The following is a 17507-nucleotide window of genomic DNA, read 5'->3' on the forward strand; positions in this document are numbered from 1 at the left end:
AAAAAAGAATTTATTTTCATAGAATTAATTATTTTGTTTTTTCTTAACATCGGGCTATATACAACATTTTACATTAACAAAAATACTACAATATGCAGAAGCCCTTTGTAGTTTAAGCTATATTCGGTATTTAAACCTTTTGCAAATGATTTGTACATTATCACATAAATTTCCATATTAAAGATCTCAATTTATATAATGGTGTAAACATATATCTTATGAGCAACCCCCTTTTTATCGTCTCCACGCAATTATAAACTAAATAAAGTATATACACCTCTTACTGGTGTACTTGTGCAAGTATAAATTAATAGCAGTATATTTATATCAAAGAATTGATACTTCACATAAAGAAAATTATTTGTATCTTCAAGTCACATTTTCCCAAAACTTATCTTTTCAACAAACACAATTGTTATGGACTCTCAAAATTAAAAAAAGAATAATCAGTGTTAGCTTGTAATGGTATTAACTTTTTACTTGATGTAAAAACAGAATTAACAAAAGTTAGGCAAACGAGTGTTCCACAACTCTGTTACAGTTTCAGGTTTTGGCTTGCACTTCGAACTTTTGTAGCAATTTTTTTTTTATTAGCAAAAAGATACAAAGTGTGCGCCTTGACTGAAATCTTACAGTGTTAGACACTTATTTATCTTGATCATCAAACACAGTAAATAGAAGAGGATTAATGCGATACAAAAGTACTAATATGCGAGTGTTTTGGGTGTCTACAAAAGATAGAAGTGAAATAAAAGAATGTAATAAGCTAACTGCATATTTTAATACAAATCCTTAAGATCTACTCATTTTAGCAATTTTATAATTTCTTAACGTTTTATTCTAATTCAATTCGTTATGATTGATTCCTGATTTAGCTTTGTAAATTTGATATATCTCATATTTTTGGCTTCAGGCTTTTATATCTTTTTTAACTGGCATAGAACTTTGATAAGTTTGAATTAATGCAGATGAGCGAGAACTCAATCTGTAATCGAGAGTGTGGAGGATTTAATTCTGAGATTATATCGCTGAAATTGGCGAAATATAATGCGACCGAAACGAAGTTAACACCAAATTAAATATAATTTACATATAAAGAACTAAATGCTTTGAATTTTTTACTAAGTACCACGCCGTACTCTCGTTTGTCTAACTTCTTTTTTTTCAACTCTTGAATTATCTTTGCAGTTCATCAGAACATTTATGGCACTGAGTCTATCATTTTTAATGCGTTACTTATCTTTCGTAGTATTTCCGCAAAGAAAAATGTCCTAAAGCTAAAAAAGTTTATTTACAGTATATGATCTATTTTAATAGCTATGTGATAAATTTCTAATCATACAATGAAGTGATAATATAAATAAAACATTTTTCGAAAAAGATTAATAAAAATATTAATCTTTAATGTAGAAGTTCAATCATTTTTTGGTCAAGTTTTTAGATTCTTATAGTCTTATAATAATTATGTTTATATAATATATTAAGCTATCAATCTGAAGAATATCTCTCAAAGCAATGGAATGAATTTAATTATATGAACGTTTATTATGCGTAATTATGAAAAAGTTGTATGAATATGTAATTTACTCTTTTTTTACTTTATAAATTATTCCATCATTAGAATGTTCGAGTCTATGTAATTTCATATAATGTATACAACTGCGCGAAATAAACGTGAGAAAAAGTACACATGAGACAATTTTGTCAAAAAGCAATTATGTTAATGCGAATGATTGTGCCATGTCAATATTAGTATCAAGTACTGCATCAACATACATACTGTCAGCATACGTACTGCAGTATAAGTATGTACACATATTTTTTATTCAAATCTGTAATATAAAACGTTTTTTATAATTATCTATTATAGATATTATAGACTTTGCAACAATAACGTGACGTTGCAATAAAAAGAGGAATTGCACTTAAATTCTTATTTCTGCATTTCGGTTAACTAACCGAACGTTATGTCTTCTTTTTGTTTCACATAGACTAACTTAAGTTATACGGTAACTATCATTCTTACATTCATATATATATATATATATATCTAAACCTTAAACTTTATTTATACAAACACGCTGTTGAATTCACGCACTTGATCACTGCATGGATCGTCGGCGTTCCGTTCGATTGACTGCCGCAAGCGCTTCTTCGGGAAGGCGGGTCGGATCTGATAAAATATCAGTGGCAGTACACAGAGTCTTGAGAGAATTCAGAACAGCTGAAAATAATATTTTGATCAAAATAATTATGAATATTATAGAAAAATTACAATGTCAAAGAGAGATCTTACAAATAATAATTTTGAGTAATTTTTTTCTATTATCGTTTTAGTTGGTTCCTTGAATCATACTAACTCACTTTATATAATTAAAAGCAATGAAAATATTTAAGCGTATTTTTTTGGATGTCTCCTTTGCATACAAACCTGGTCTGAGATCGACGAGTGAACAATGTTGATCTACCCACAATAATGTACTTCTATACAAATCCTCGATACTTGCAGTTGAGACTGAAGCATTGAAAGACAGCATCAATGGTTCTAACAATATACTGAACTGATTTTATTATATTAAGGAATCTAATCTTTCAAAATCCTTGATATACTTTATGTGAGTCAATAGTTTAAGATACAATGTGTAAGAAAAAGAAAAAAAAGGATACAATCCAGAATTTCCAGTTTTCTTGCGTGCGCACACGTACATATTCATCAAACATCTCTTTTATCTTGCTAGTTCTATGTCTAGAACCAATTGGAGCACCCGTTGCAGGAAGCATAGATTGACAATTACTACAAGAATAACATCATGAAGCATTCAAGATTATCTTATTTATATAGATAATTGTACATTTAACAAATATTTAACAATTATTCATGAGCGATAATTGCTAACTAGTCATTATTTTAAATTTTACTTATAACGTTTTTTCCTAATTTATTAGGAATATATCTAGAATATACCTAATAGACATATTAAGGCACTCAATTTGTTGTCTCAGGCTATCCATCTCATCTTTTAATTGATGTCTTTCCGCCTTAAGTTGTCGGATATAATCCGCCCCTTTATGTAACATTGCGGCTTTGCTCAATTTCGTATTGGAATTCTGACTGAGCTGTGGTATCAAACTGTGCAGCATATCAAAGCCATTCTTGATGTTATATCTACGTTTCTGTTCCGCATGAATATGACCGACTCGCCTCTGCTCTTTGTACTGCCCCCTTTCTGACTCATTCTTCATGTATCCACGAGTGGGTGATAAAGGACTACCTATACTCATGGGGCTATGTAGAGGACTAAGACTTAAAGCCTGAGGACTGTGTGCGTTAGAGCTGCTATCCTTTGGTGAACCTATTGGACTATTGTGAGACTGATGTGTTTGATTTTTCGCATTTAAGAGAATCTGTTGGGCTGTGGATGGTGGCATTGTCTGCAAAATATCAATATAAATTATTGATCTCAAACAAATTGGCAATTACGTTATAAATTGATTTTTCTCTAATACCTGTTGCTGTGGTTGAGTCTGTTGTATACTAGAAGTTTGTATTGTTTGTACAGTCACTGGGGTCGTGATATGTTGAGTTGTCGTTACTTGCGTTACTTCTATCGAAGTGAAGATATTAATCAGTTATAAATATCAATGAAGATAAGAATCATTACTTCAAATTTTTCTTATTAATGTAAGAGAGATTTAATTAAATTTAATTAATATCATAAAGATATGTTGCGTAAATCGTAGTAATGTTCAATTGATCTCATAAGACTTTTACATTTTTCATATAAGAAAAGATAGAATTGCAATAAAAATACGTACTATTCGTAAGTAAGCGTGCAAGCAAAACATTGTTATTCAGATTCAGGGCTGGGTCACTCACTGCAGATACTAGCGGCGGTGGATGTATTCTAGGCGCCGTTAAAGAAGAACTACTTCGGGATCTATTCCTCCCTTTCATTTGATACTAAAAAAATATATTGTAATTTTATTGAAAATATTTTAACCGATACTTGAATATTAGCACTTTAAAAAATTGGAAATTTAACGTTTTTTTTAGACTATTAAAGTAAGCTGTCGGTCTAGTCTATATATCGACACGAGTGAGATACTGACTTTAGGTACAGCGAAGATCTCTTCTTTCTCCACGTTGGACGTCGGTTGAGGTAACAGCTTGGTATGCAAAGTGGACGTAGTAAGGTCCAAACTGGATGACCTACACTGTAGCAATATCTGTGACTGCGATGGTTGCTCCGACGATACTACTTGTTGCGTATGATGCGTCTGAAAAATAAACACAACATGCATTATTTTCATATATTCAATATATTTGAAAATGCTATTATATTTTAGTTACCTTAAGTAAGCTATTGGTATTAAATTTACACTGTTGAGCATTAAGGTTCTGTACGAGGTTCGGAAATTTATAGCACTGCTGCTGCGGTTGGACGATCTTGTAAGGTTTGCTAGACATCGGCGAGAGGGTCGGCAAAGGCCTTATTGCTTGATGCTGGGTCTGCAGTTGCGAATTGACGGCTTGCGTGGCAAAATTATGCTGTACTGTCACCAGATTTTGCACAGCAGCGGCGGTGATTGCAGGTATATGACTGGCATTAACTGCCGATTGATCGTTCAGTGTAGTGATCTGAACAGATTGTGGTTGCACCGGTGTTAATCGCACCGCTTGAATCTCCATCGCGTAAGACTGCGGCGGTTGCGATTGGAAGCCTGAATTCTGCTGTTGCGCAGTCGCTTGATATATATCCTGTTGCTGCTGTTGTTGGGATTGCTGTATCACGCGGCTGTTTCTCGACAACCCTCTGCTACCTCTAGTCTTTTCTCGTATGGGTTGATTTGTCGTAACGGACGCTTCGAAGTTCGGTTGAAGAGCATAATTTTGACTCATAGCTCTAAATGGAAAAGAGTGATATATGAATTATAATTGTACCTCGGACTTTACTCTTTATCCGCTTATCCGTGAAGTAATCGTTTCGTAATACTCACATGTTATTCCTATACATATTCGCTGCTTCAGGTTGAGGCTGAGTATATATCTTGGCGGTGTATTGGAGATTCTGCATGTTAGCCTCTTGCTCTTCCTGAGACAGTTGTTGTACGGTATGTTCGTTTTTTATCGTCGGAACCTCGCCTATTTCATTCATTTGATTAATTGGTGTCATCAGGTCCAAATCGGGATAATTAGTATTTAGATTATTATTTCGAAATATATCATCTTCTTCGGGTACGGGAGGCAATTTCGAGTTTAAGAATTCTTAAATAAGAAAATATGTAACATATAAAAAACGTTGTGCAAAACACAATCTCATATATAACTTAATATTATTATCGTATACCTTGCAATGGCTCTAACGTATCCATAAAATCATCCAGGTTCGGTTGCAACGGGCCTAGACTAGGTTGAATGAAATCCGCTAAATTAGCACCTCGCGCTGTTGAATCATATTTTGTGTATTATAATATTTGTAATATTTCTATAAATAATAGTTTTGTTTTTACGATTGCCGAATATAAGTTTTCCAAAAAAAAATACAATCATCAAGAATATATCAAGAATACAAACGGATGCACATAAGCGGATATCTCGCGGATATAACGTCTCAAAAAGAATTACCGATTTCTCTAGGATCAGGAAAGTATATCGGTTGATTCGAGCTGATGGTTGAAAAAAGTGTATCGGTCATCAATTCCATATAGTCTTCATCAACCATCATACTCTCTCCACCTGAAGCACCACCTGTATTTCCAAATGCATTTCCCGTAGCCACTCCAAAGTCACCGGTGAGGCCACATTCACTGCCCCAATCTAGCAAATCCATTGATTCCATCTGAAAAAAATACCGTATCATATTTGTGTTTCATATCTAATGAAAATAAGGGAAATCTGTCTATTCAAGCAAACACAATAATAAAGAGACATTGATATCTAAATTTATTAATTATCTGTCCATTTCTATTATTTTTCAAGATGGCGCAGATATTTTTCAAGCATCAATTTTCAAGCATTAATACTGTATATCCTTTTATAAATATATACGTACCATCTCTATGCCATCTTTGTTCGTGCAGCCAAGGATTTTGTTTCGATAGAACATACGCCATTTTTTGTATTCCGCTGTGACGGCCGCGAGCTTTCGTTTCCAGTATTTTCCCTCTAAGACCACCGCCTGATAAGAGATATGGCAATGATTCACGTTCACTAAGCGCAATTCTTATTAGGAAACGTAAAAACATTTTACGAGGTTTTATAAGGTTACTCGGATTTTCTTATTACTTGAGTATGCATTACGCGCATGCAATCTGCTAGCGATACTTCGAGGAATTACAAACTCCTACGAATTATCTAATCAAACGAGCTGTCGCCAATTGCGATAAAGATACTTCCCAATTGCGTAATTGGACAAAACCAAATAGTACATGTAACGAAGCATTGCTATTTAATCATCATTAATAATTGACGTCTGATGTCTGATTTGTTGATATTAAGATCGATTGGTTATTAAAGAAAATTATAATAATTGATTCACTAATCCATTATGATTATTTTAAGTACGGAGCTTAATAAATGTATGCTTCATGTAAGTCAATAATCAATATATTATTATCGAAAATTTAAGTTAAATGTAGGGGTCATACCTCGGGTTTGTTGTGAGTATCCACGTCAAGTGGCGATGCAAACTGACACACTAGCGTGTTTTGCTTCAATATAACTAAAAAAGAAAAATTACTGTCCATTAAAAATAAAATTTTAACTGATATTTATTTCAGTCTATTAAAATTTTTTGAGAAAACTACCACAAAAATTGTAAATATTTAAACAAAAAAAGAACTTCAAGTTCTTCAAAAGGTAGGTATTGTATATTAATATAGATAGATAATTACAGATATGACCTCAAATATAATTCGAAGGTCCACATTTCCGCAAAATTGGTCATTAGATGATAAACCGAGTGCATTTATTTCAATTACTTAACTTTACGTTTACTTTACGATTATCAACATGCTGTACGATAAGTTGCAAAAGTTTAAAAAAAGTATCGATTAAAAAAACCGTATAGCCGATTTAATTAAAATTTAAACAATTACGACAAGCGCACCAAAATAAAATTCAATTTACTCTTATTTCTAGACCAATTTTCTATTTGAACTATTTATATATAGATTATTGATATGGTTTTAATAATTGTAGTAATTGTGTAATGGCAAAAAACGAATAATATGTGTTATTATTTTTTTCTCGATGTTATTATTTTCTTATTTCGACATCTCATTTCGGCTTGGTATTTCGTGTTCGAATAAATTGGGCTAATAGAACAAAACAATTATGTATACACATATACGTAAAATACGAGCTTCCTTGACTCGTAATGATAAATTGGACTTGCGCCAGGTGAGTACTATTGATACGAATGTAGCACGCAGAGATGAAGCTCTTTAAATAGACGAGTAATTATTTATCCGGCCGTTCGATGAATAGCAAGACAGCCGGTAGCTGTCTGAACTTGATAAGCAGCACTCTGCGTATATCACGATAATCGAAGTATCAATGAAACAAAGCAGGTTGAAATTGAAGTATTTTCAAAGAAAACACAAAAAGTGGTCAGTCTGAAATTCGTGTAAAATTCGCTTCAAATATAAAAAATTTACTGAAGTATGTTTATAATTTTTAACATCAATTCTCCATATTGCGTTTAAAATGATTTTACGAATTATATTGATTATATAAATTTTTCATTCTTGTATTGCTTGTATGCTTCAATGGAAAAGTACAATATTTAAGCACAGAAACACTTTTGGAAACTACTATGATCATTTCATTTAGTACATCGAGTGTTTTGATCGATAAACGTGAAGACAGATTAAGATCGAGTTTATGAACTCGTGACGATACGTTGGAAGATAACAAAGCAAACCTGAAGCTTATCAATTGTGTTATTCCGTATTTTTTCAGTAAAATAAAGATAGATTTACGTAATAATAAATTAAATTTAAATCAGAAAATGTCCCAGAGAGAGAGAGAGAGAGAGAGAGAGAGAGAGAGAGAGAGAGAGTTCCGTTTTTTATATTTAAAATGTATCGGTTGACAGAAGATGCTAAGTGTTTTTTTTCTCGCTTACATTGCATGTGCCAGCATCTCCAGATTACATTGTTCAGTCTGATCTTGTCCTTCCATCTTAATCTGATGCCTTTGAAGCGATTCCACTTAGGCGATGTCAGCTTCTGTCTGGAACAAATCCCATACGTCATACCCACTGTGTAATCAAACTCGAATTCTATATAATCAACATAGATAATGCTATATAATCAATATGTTATCAACATATATCGTCTGAAGCTTATTACTATTCATATTAATTCTTTTGCAATGATATAAAATGTAATAACCAAATCACACCCAAAGATCGGTATTTTAGATTGCTTCTGTATAAAGTGTTATTGAAATACTTGGATAAACTTCATTTCAGGTAATTTTTTATTTAGAGTTCAGGATTATTTTCAGGATTAAATTCCATTTTTTTAAATTTTCCACATCAAATATCAAAATATGATGTAACTAATTCATTTGTAAACTGAAATTCTGTCAAAATAAACATCACTCAAAACTTGAACGCAGAATAAGATTTTCTTGGAATTTTGATATTTTTATTAGAAAAGATGAAGTGCAAAATGAAATGAAGAATATGCCTAAAGAATTTATATAAGCACAAATATCCTGTTACAGTTTATAAACATTCTAATAGTTTATAATACAATAACATTTATTTATTTTTTTAAAGATGTGCTTACAAAAACGCTTACTTTATTTTGAATTCAGTAACATCTATTTCGCACGAGATATTCATTATCTACGCACGTATAAAAAAATATTTTCTATTGTTTTTAACAAAAAAAGAAAAAAATGCAAGTGACTAAACTAACAATAAAATTAGTATATCAATATCCTGTATCAGTAATGCCCCTCGGAATATAATTCATTCAACGAAACACATGTTAATTTAGACTGCTGCCTCTTCAAAACATTTTAATCAGGCAGATACATCGCAGTGACTTTAAGACGTAACCAATAATTTTGACTCGTTAGTAGGCGAGTGTTTGTGATTTCGACAAGCTTATCTCTCTCTATCGCAAACTCTCTATCGCGGGGAACACCGTATGCTTTGTGCGAGCTTTCCAAGGCGCAGTTAGAACGATTTGAAGTGAATTTCTACATGAGAGCTCAAGAAACGATATAAGCTTGCAAACATACATATTTCTTTCTGGCATCTGTGATTTAACATAAATTAAAAACACACTTAAAGATCCACTTTAGTGCTAATGAAATATTATTCGACTACATTTTTATCGTAATGTTATTACTGTTATTGTTATCGTTAATTTTTTTTCTAATCCTTATAGAAATTTGGCCAGAGTTTATTACTAAAAAAATAATAATTAATTACTTGGAGTATTATAAAAGTATTAAACAATAATGTTTTTAATACTTAAAATAAATAATTAATTACTGTTTTTCAGCAATGGCCAATATCACAAATTTCTGTAAAAGAATACAATCCAATCTAGTTTTTTTTGTGAAATTATTCTGTAAGTTTGATCGCTTACGTTCAAAAATTTATGTACAGTATATCAGAAATAAATGTATAATACAAAGTCAATTACTATATTGTCATAATACGAAATAATTATAAGTGTATTTAAACGTCCTTTCTATCGATAAGACAAATTTTTATGATAGGAATATACTTCAAATATAAAAATAAATTTATCATTGAACTTTACAGGAATTTTATAGGAAAAAGCTACATATGTATTTTTTTAATATCTGAAAATTGCAATTGCAAAATTTTGTGGCGAGCTTTCGTTATCATCTTATTCGTCGATATATCGCAGACGAAGTGTCAACAAAATATCTATAGTCGGAAGATTTCCACTTGCTCATATCTGTATGATGAACACATAGCGAGGGTTCTTCTCCTTGGCATTAGACCCTGGCCGGCCAAGTTCTTTCCGAGTTATTGCCATTTCGATTTTTATAATTTTTTAAGAGATTAGATAAGAGCTCGAAAAATGCGGCAGAGAAAAAAAAATTGTAAAAAATCCAATGTCATTTGCACCCGAAATTCTTACGAGATAACTCTAAATAGAAGATTGGTAAACAAAAAACAAAATAATTACAAGAAATTATCGTCAAAGTATGTGCCGGATTAATTAATCCCGTGGAATTAATTAAAATAAAAAAAAATGCACTTACTACAAAGAACATCTTCAGTGTATTCGCAGAGACACTATTAGAGCTATTTGTGTCATTCTTTATTCTTTATTGTTCATTGAACGTAAAACAAGATAGATAAAATGACACAAATGTACATTCTAACAGCATCTTCTTGTATATACACCTTTGTAAATATGTATGTTTTATTTGTGTGTACAGTAACAACTTTAGTAAGGTAAAATTTGTTTTTATTATTTGCAAAAAAGCAAATATTAAGAAAGTTATTTGCAAGCAATAAAATATGTAATGACTCCGCGCAAGTAAATACGCTGTATGAGTGATTCATTAACTTCTTCACATTACTATACGTGTAACAAAATTAGAGTCCAGAGCTAAACGATATCAATGTATTTGTACTAGTAATAAATGTATATGTAATTAATATATTATAAAAGTATTTTTAACTTTTTTTGCTCATCTTATCATTAATTATTCTTTACATACGGATTATTGCGATGGTTACATTACTGATAACAAAGTTGCAATATATTAATCTCAAAAATAAGCAAAGATTAAGGCGGGAGCTTTTTTGTAGATATTAATTTGAAAATTCCGGGACTTCTTTAAACAGAAAGAAAAAAAGGGAAAAAGGAAAGAAAGATTATCAGAATTAATGCTTTAATGAGATAGATTAAAACATATATCGTTTGCATAAATAAATATTTTTATTATTTACTGATGGTTACTATTGAATCGATCTGATAAACATACATGTTGTAGAAATTCCATTAATAATAAATTCCTATTTTTTAAAGTGTTATTCTTTTATTACATTTTTACGATTAAGCATTTACAATTTTGTAAATTGTTTAATTGTATTAATAAAAATTTGTTTACGCTCTAATTAGCTCTGTTTGCTTGAAAATATGCGCGTCACCGTCGTTATTTGCGAATTTCGTCATTTTCGCAACATTAATGATACATATGTAGCGCTACAGAATCTCATTATCAGATAATGAGTTATTTGCTCATTGCATGATACGCTGTTCGGTTGAGATCAACCAACCTAGCAGAATTGCGATTATTATCGTATTGTCGAGAAACTCAATGGTATGACAAAACAGATATCGCGTCGCGTTTGTAGAAAGATTTCTGAAAAAATACCAACGATAAATTATAAAGTGCTACGCACGGCCTGAACAAAAGAAGTACCAAGTCACTCGCTTCGATAAGCGCGAATCCCTCGATACCGTTTTTATTTTCAGCATTTCGCGGCTTTAATTATCTGAATTATAAGAAGAGAGCAAAGATCGTGCCGTGGAAACTAAATTCGTCTGCCTTTAATCCCTCGTTAAACACTCCATCTCGAAAACAATAAATTTGTTTTTTTTTTGAGAAATGAATTTCATTGTGAATTTTACGATTTTATAATTCTAATTATAAAGTTATTGGATTAAAATTTATTCAATAATAAAATAATTCTTCAAGGAAAAATTACATAGAGAACTTTTATAAAGGAACGAACATTCTGAGAATTTATAGACATTCGAGAATAATTTCTTAAAACTCTTTCGGGATTATTGTCAAGATAAAAAATGTCCTCATTCGCGCAAAGGCCTCTTCAAATAGCAATTGAATGATAAATATCTTCTTTCACGTAATGTATTGATCGTTGTAAAAATATACGGTGAGTATACGTCAAACAGTCAGGAAAATAGCCCAACCACTGGTTGGATAGGTGGGCGAGCCTCCACGGAGCGCTTCCAACTCGCGAATTCTCGATTTTGTACGTCTTGTTTGTTGCTTGATCGTCATACGGAAATTACATTGCTGGCGCGTACACACGATACGCACTACGAACGTGTGCTTACGATGGCGCAGTGGCCTTGATCGATAAAAGACATACGGCGGAGAGGAGGCTTTTACGGTAATCTAGGCCTAAACACGATTCGCATTTTCGCGATTTAAGATCTGACAATCAAGATCAAGTTCGAGCTTTTTAAAAGACCTTACATCGAAATGTTTACTGGAAGTTTGCCAATGTTGGCTGAAAAGCAAGGGTCGATATTCATAATTCGTTCTTATGTCATGAATCAATCAGTTGTATTAGCATCTTAAGTTAAGACATTGCTTAAACCAGTCTTAAAATAAGAATGGACTATGATTATACCGACACAAATTTTTAAGATGCTAATATGGCTTTCTGATTAGTTCACAATATTTTAAGACTGTACTTAAGACAGTCTTAAATATAAAAATCGAAGATAAATACCGGCCAAGGTCTCGTTATCCATTCACATTACTTCATCTTGATCCCAAAAAGTCTAATCTTGGAGATTGTCTGACCTAGAAATCGTTGATGCATTGATTTTCATGCAACTGTCATCATTTTTAATAAGAGCTGCGCTATTATGCAGAGATGTAGAGGACGTGAGATACGCTGACGTAAGGCATAAAGTGATAGTGTGCAAAGAAAGCAACTTTCTCATGATATACGCAGACAGTACTTGTGTAAGAAAACATCTATGGTCGTTGCGATATAGAATGAAAATTAGTAATTAGCCGTAAAACTCATATTTTCTACATTAAAAAAGATTTTAAAAAATCTAAAAAAATGTTGTAATGTAAAATAAATTGTATTGCCTCAGAAATTACTTGAAATATTCGAAATTACTATTAATTACTCCATACTATTTTTTCTATTATGATTGTTTTATCAAAGTATAGACAAATTTCTTGCTTAAGTCCTTAAATAAGCACACAGGTTACTTCGATAAAGTAAATATCTTTCGTTGATAACGGCACTCGTAAATCATTATGTCGAAAGATACAGAACAAACTGAGGAAAAAATAGATTTTACCTTTCGCAATTCGGTAGCTTTTGTGCAGGCTTTTGCCGAGCATAGGTGCTCTTATTCCGCGTTATTACTGTGAATAGTTTTTTAATTAATTCAACGATATCTGCAACGCAAGAATGGACGCTAATGGATGCGTACACTCTGTCGATCTCATAAGTAGTATTAACGACGTAAATACGGAAATCCAATCCATTCATATTTTCTTTCGAGTGTAGTGTGATGTCGCGATAGGGAATGTAATCAAAAGTTCGATTAATTCTGGTTTGTTAACGCAATCATTTATTCTGGTGTATCAAGAATATAAATAGAAATAAATAAATAAAAATAAAAATAAATAGACAATATAAATAGCTATGTAAATTTCTTATAAAAATTTCAAAGAGCATATAAATCTCCATTTTCTTTATATTAAAAGCTTGATTTATATAAAATTTTCATCTAATAATTTTTGTATAATTTTTTAATAAATTTTCATTTTTTGATATAATATATTATATAATTTCAATATAAAATTTTGATATACTTTAAATTCCTGTAGTAAAATTTTTCATTGCAAACTTAATAAATATATTAGCGATTAGTATAATCCTATGGTATAATGAATCTAATAACCTGAGTTTCATAACACGTAAAGATGAATAAACATAAATCTGCGATCAAGTGATAAAATGCTGCATCATGATTATTACTTCGTTAAGATTTTCTGCTTCTATTGATGATCTGGGATTGCTGACGTAAAACATGAACATCGGTTTGCGTTTACTGTATCGCAAATATGAATATAATTTTCATGATAATTAATTAAGATATACATGAATATGCAAACATTACGTGAGAATATGCATAATATGTACAGGTATGGTTTTGTTATTGCAATAAAATTTTACTCTCTCTCTCTCTCTCTCTCTCTCTCTCTCTCTCTCTCTCTCTCTCTCTCTCCAGTTATATCGATATCAACTTATCAATTCATTTCAATTCATCATACGGCTTTTAAACTGTTAACGCGTCAAGCATGTAAAATTCGATCAATATTAAGTGATAATTGAGAAAAGTATCGAATTTACGTACCGAATTAAGTTCACACGGCAAGATGTTTGCGAAAAGATATTACTTGAAAAGCAATCAATACTGTAAGCCAATGTCATTATATTGCAAGAAGAAAAACACTCCGTGCACTTGAAAATTGTTCTAAATCACTTTTCTAATTTCGTCTAACTTTATTGTGAGTTTTGTATCGAAATAATAACACCATTTCAAGAAGAATTCCAACAGATACGTTTCAATCGGTAGCTATTACTGTGCAAACTGATCCTTAATCGCTTCATTTATTCTTTTTTTCGCATTACTACGCCCAGTTTAACAAGTCCCGATTAGATCAACATCTAGTTATTCAAATCTATATGCGCGTGAGAGTCGGTACTGCGCTAGGAAACTATTATACTTATATCTGAACAAAAATTTTCAATATAAAAGAGTCTCCTTCTATCATTTCGCTTGAGTTTACTGTTCAATTTTCAAAATGTAACTGAAAAAAATAACGCAGATCCATTCATACAATAAAAGATGATTGATAAAATTTATTTTTACAAATATAATTTTCAGCTTAAGAATTAATAAATGTAACATTTGTTTAAATGTAACACTTGAAAATTCAAAGTTAAACATTTTTGCTATAAGACAGCGTTTTTTTTTTATTAATTTTGCTTTTATTTTGCTCCAAAGCAATAATGCTTATAAAAGGAACACTTATTTTGGTTCGAAACTTGCAATATTACTTTTACTGCTGTTTACATTATATCCCTATCATCAAACTGTGTTTGTATTGCATTTATTAAAAGGAAGAGTTCAATTCTTTCAAGACCTTATCAACGATAACGGAACGAGATCGATTAATCAAGGCGCGGCGCACCTTCCAGGTCGTTAAAGATATAATTAATTTGGCCTCTTGTTTGTCAGAGCATCAAAGACAACAGCCGATATTATGTAGCGCCATATCCATATCGACACTGAATTTACTGGGAAATTAATTGAAATTACATTGAACACTAGCAATATATTGCCCGAATTGTATTGTTGATATTATTTTCAAATTATGTTTACAGCCTCGCAATTCTATCTTGCGGCTTCATATTACGTCAAACGGTACTAAATACAATAACATAATATAATAAAATAATTTTATGTCACATAAAGAAAACGTGGAAATTATTATCTTAAATTATATGTTTAAAAATATAATACGCGTATTTTTTTTCGAAATTCTATAAAAAAACTTATAGAAATATACAACACATATAATAAAATATATATGTAATAAAAAATGTACAGCACAGCTAATAAAAAAGATAAGACAATATTTTACTTATAAATTTCGTATGACATAAAATTCTATTTTTCGTATTGTTTGTTAGATAATAACCTATTAAACAAGCTAACAAGTTGTTGACAAACCGTTGATAAATATTATGTTAAAAGATTATATAAATTGCGGTTTTAATTTGATTGCGAATGAACTCAATTGAAATTTCTTTGAGGTTATCAAAAACTGTCGCGGTTACAAATGTGACTAAGCAATGTTAAAACTGCACGTGTGACTACAATAGCTTGTAAGCGTGCCACAATGAATCAGCTGTAACGTCATCGAATACATCGGCACATAAGAAACTTGACTGATTTATTTGGAATGTTTCAACACCATCATAAAATTTATTTCTCATGATATTAATTATTTTCTGTATATTTTTTAGATAATCTTATATATAGCGCGATTTTATTATTTTCTTACAATTTCAATAAACTTCTATAAAATTCTCATATTGCCAACATTCTAATTTTTAATTAAATTATTGTAGTATTCTTATAAATATATTTTTTTTAATTATCTATATAATTATTTTTTTTTTCATACTTTACTGTCCCGTTTATTATAATATTAACAATAGAACCTAACAATAGAACAAAAATAATCGTAAGAAATATTTATGAAAACAATTAGTACAAAAGAAGCTTATAATAAATCTAAGAAATGGAAGGAAGAAATTTGAAAGCTCCACTTTTTTCTATCGGGTTTCATAAACCTGAAAGTTAATTGAATTTTCGTTTCTATTTAATTTGATTTCTAAAATAAGCTAAATGTCAGCGGGATCACAATTAAATCTGAGTTGACTTTAACTAAAGTGTTTATATATGGCAACGGGAGACAATCGCGGCATGATGTCGTTGGGAGGGAAACGGAAATTGTCGGTAGGAGCCGTGTGTTCGTCGTCATTCGCGCGCAACTTTAGCGAGGCCGCACTTAATTGCGGTGTTGTTTGGTTCTACGGCCTCTCTTTCATTAATTCAATTGTCTTTTATCAGCGGGAATGCTACCGGCCAGCCCAGACCAGACAGCATTTGTTCGATTGCTGAGCAAGATGCGCTTTTTTACTTTTTCAGAACAAGAACACTTCTCTTCCTTCGGTACGCATTGTACCACAGATATAAGACCTGTTGGTTTCACCTTTTCTTTACGTCATTTATGTCAAAAAGAGACAGACATACATTTTACAAGGAAAAAAAGAAAACATCTAAGTGTCGCGAAAATAAAATTAAAACAAATAAATAATCTGTAATCTTTAGCATAGATTTTATCGTAATTTAATCTTGCGATGTAATCGAATTAACAATTATCCACTCGAACATGCCTTCCAAGAGAACATCATCCTCTATATTTTTTTAATCTCGTATAATTGTGCTGCTGACGAGACTTTAAGATATTTTATGTCTCTTATTTCAAAAACAAATGATTATCAGCTCAATTTTAATTCTTTCATTATATTGTTTAAAATTCATAATGTTATATTCGATGATATTTTAAGTACATTATATATATATATATATATAGATTTTCATCGCAATGCTATTAATAAAGAGATAAAAATTTTGAATAGAAAAGAATTAAATTCTTAAAACATAATTAACGTGATTGTACTTCTAATTTACGTACATTTAATTTAACGTACAAAATTATTAATAGATAGTATAATGTTGCTCGTATAAAACTAAAAAAAAATGTGTTTCAACAGTTTTCTTAAAAAATTATTATCTATAAATAAATTGTCGACATAAAATCTAACATACGGAGTATCTCACAGCCATCGTACAATATTTTAATAGTGTATTCTAGAAGTAGAGTAAAAAAACCTAAAATGTCAAAAAACAAAAATGTCATAATAGTTTTGAATTATAACTTGATCAAAGATAACTAGTTATTACGTAGAATTCGCGCAGGCCTATAGTTATACAAACACGCGTTTCTAAAAGATAACAGACCGATGCTTATGTTGTATAACGAGCATCGCTCTAATTCCACGCGATATTATTATCTTTGATCGATTATAATTCAAAAACTATTGTGATATCTCGTTAGAATTTTTACTCTACTTTAC

General features: G+C 30.9%; 1 protein-coding gene across 3 annotated transcripts in view; it reads right to left on the bottom strand.

Annotated features, from left to right (window-relative positions):
• Positions 1-1629: 1629 nt before the first annotated feature.
• The window catches only part of LOC108750704 (MLX-interacting protein), a 26032-nt gene continuing 10154 nt past the window's right edge, over positions 1630-17507 (bottom strand). For 2 of the 3 annotated variants that reach the window (XM_018490370.1, XM_018490369.1), the window contains exons 4-17: positions 8130-8236; positions 6649-6722; positions 6054-6179; positions 5627-5840; positions 5349-5444; positions 4999-5266; positions 4352-4904; positions 4111-4278; positions 3817-3961; positions 3508-3605; positions 2966-3432; positions 2668-2794; positions 2432-2561; positions 1630-2224 (exon numbers count right to left, since the gene is read on the bottom strand). In XM_018490370.1, the coding sequence (XP_018345872.1) occupies positions 2103-2224; positions 2432-2561; positions 2668-2794; positions 2966-3432; positions 3508-3605; positions 3817-3961; positions 4111-4278; positions 4352-4904; positions 4999-5266; positions 5349-5444; positions 5627-5840; positions 6054-6179; positions 6649-6722; positions 8130-8236 (2695 nt within the window). In that variant the 3' untranslated portion in view covers positions 1630-2102. Of the gene's footprint in view, positions 2225-2431; positions 2562-2667; positions 2795-2965; positions 3433-3507; positions 3606-3813; positions 3962-4110; positions 4279-4351; positions 4905-4998; positions 5267-5348; positions 5445-5626; positions 5841-6053; positions 6180-6648; positions 6723-8129; positions 8237-17507 lie in introns of all 3 variants that reach the window. The other variant, XM_018490371.1, reaches the window with a different exon arrangement.

The sequence above is a fragment of the Trachymyrmex septentrionalis genome, unplaced genomic scaffold, assembly GCF_001594115.1.
Source record: "Trachymyrmex septentrionalis isolate Tsep2-gDNA-1 unplaced genomic scaffold, Tsep1.0 scaffold37, whole genome shotgun sequence".
NCBI lineage: Eukaryota > Metazoa > Arthropoda > Insecta > Hymenoptera > Formicidae > Trachymyrmex > Trachymyrmex septentrionalis.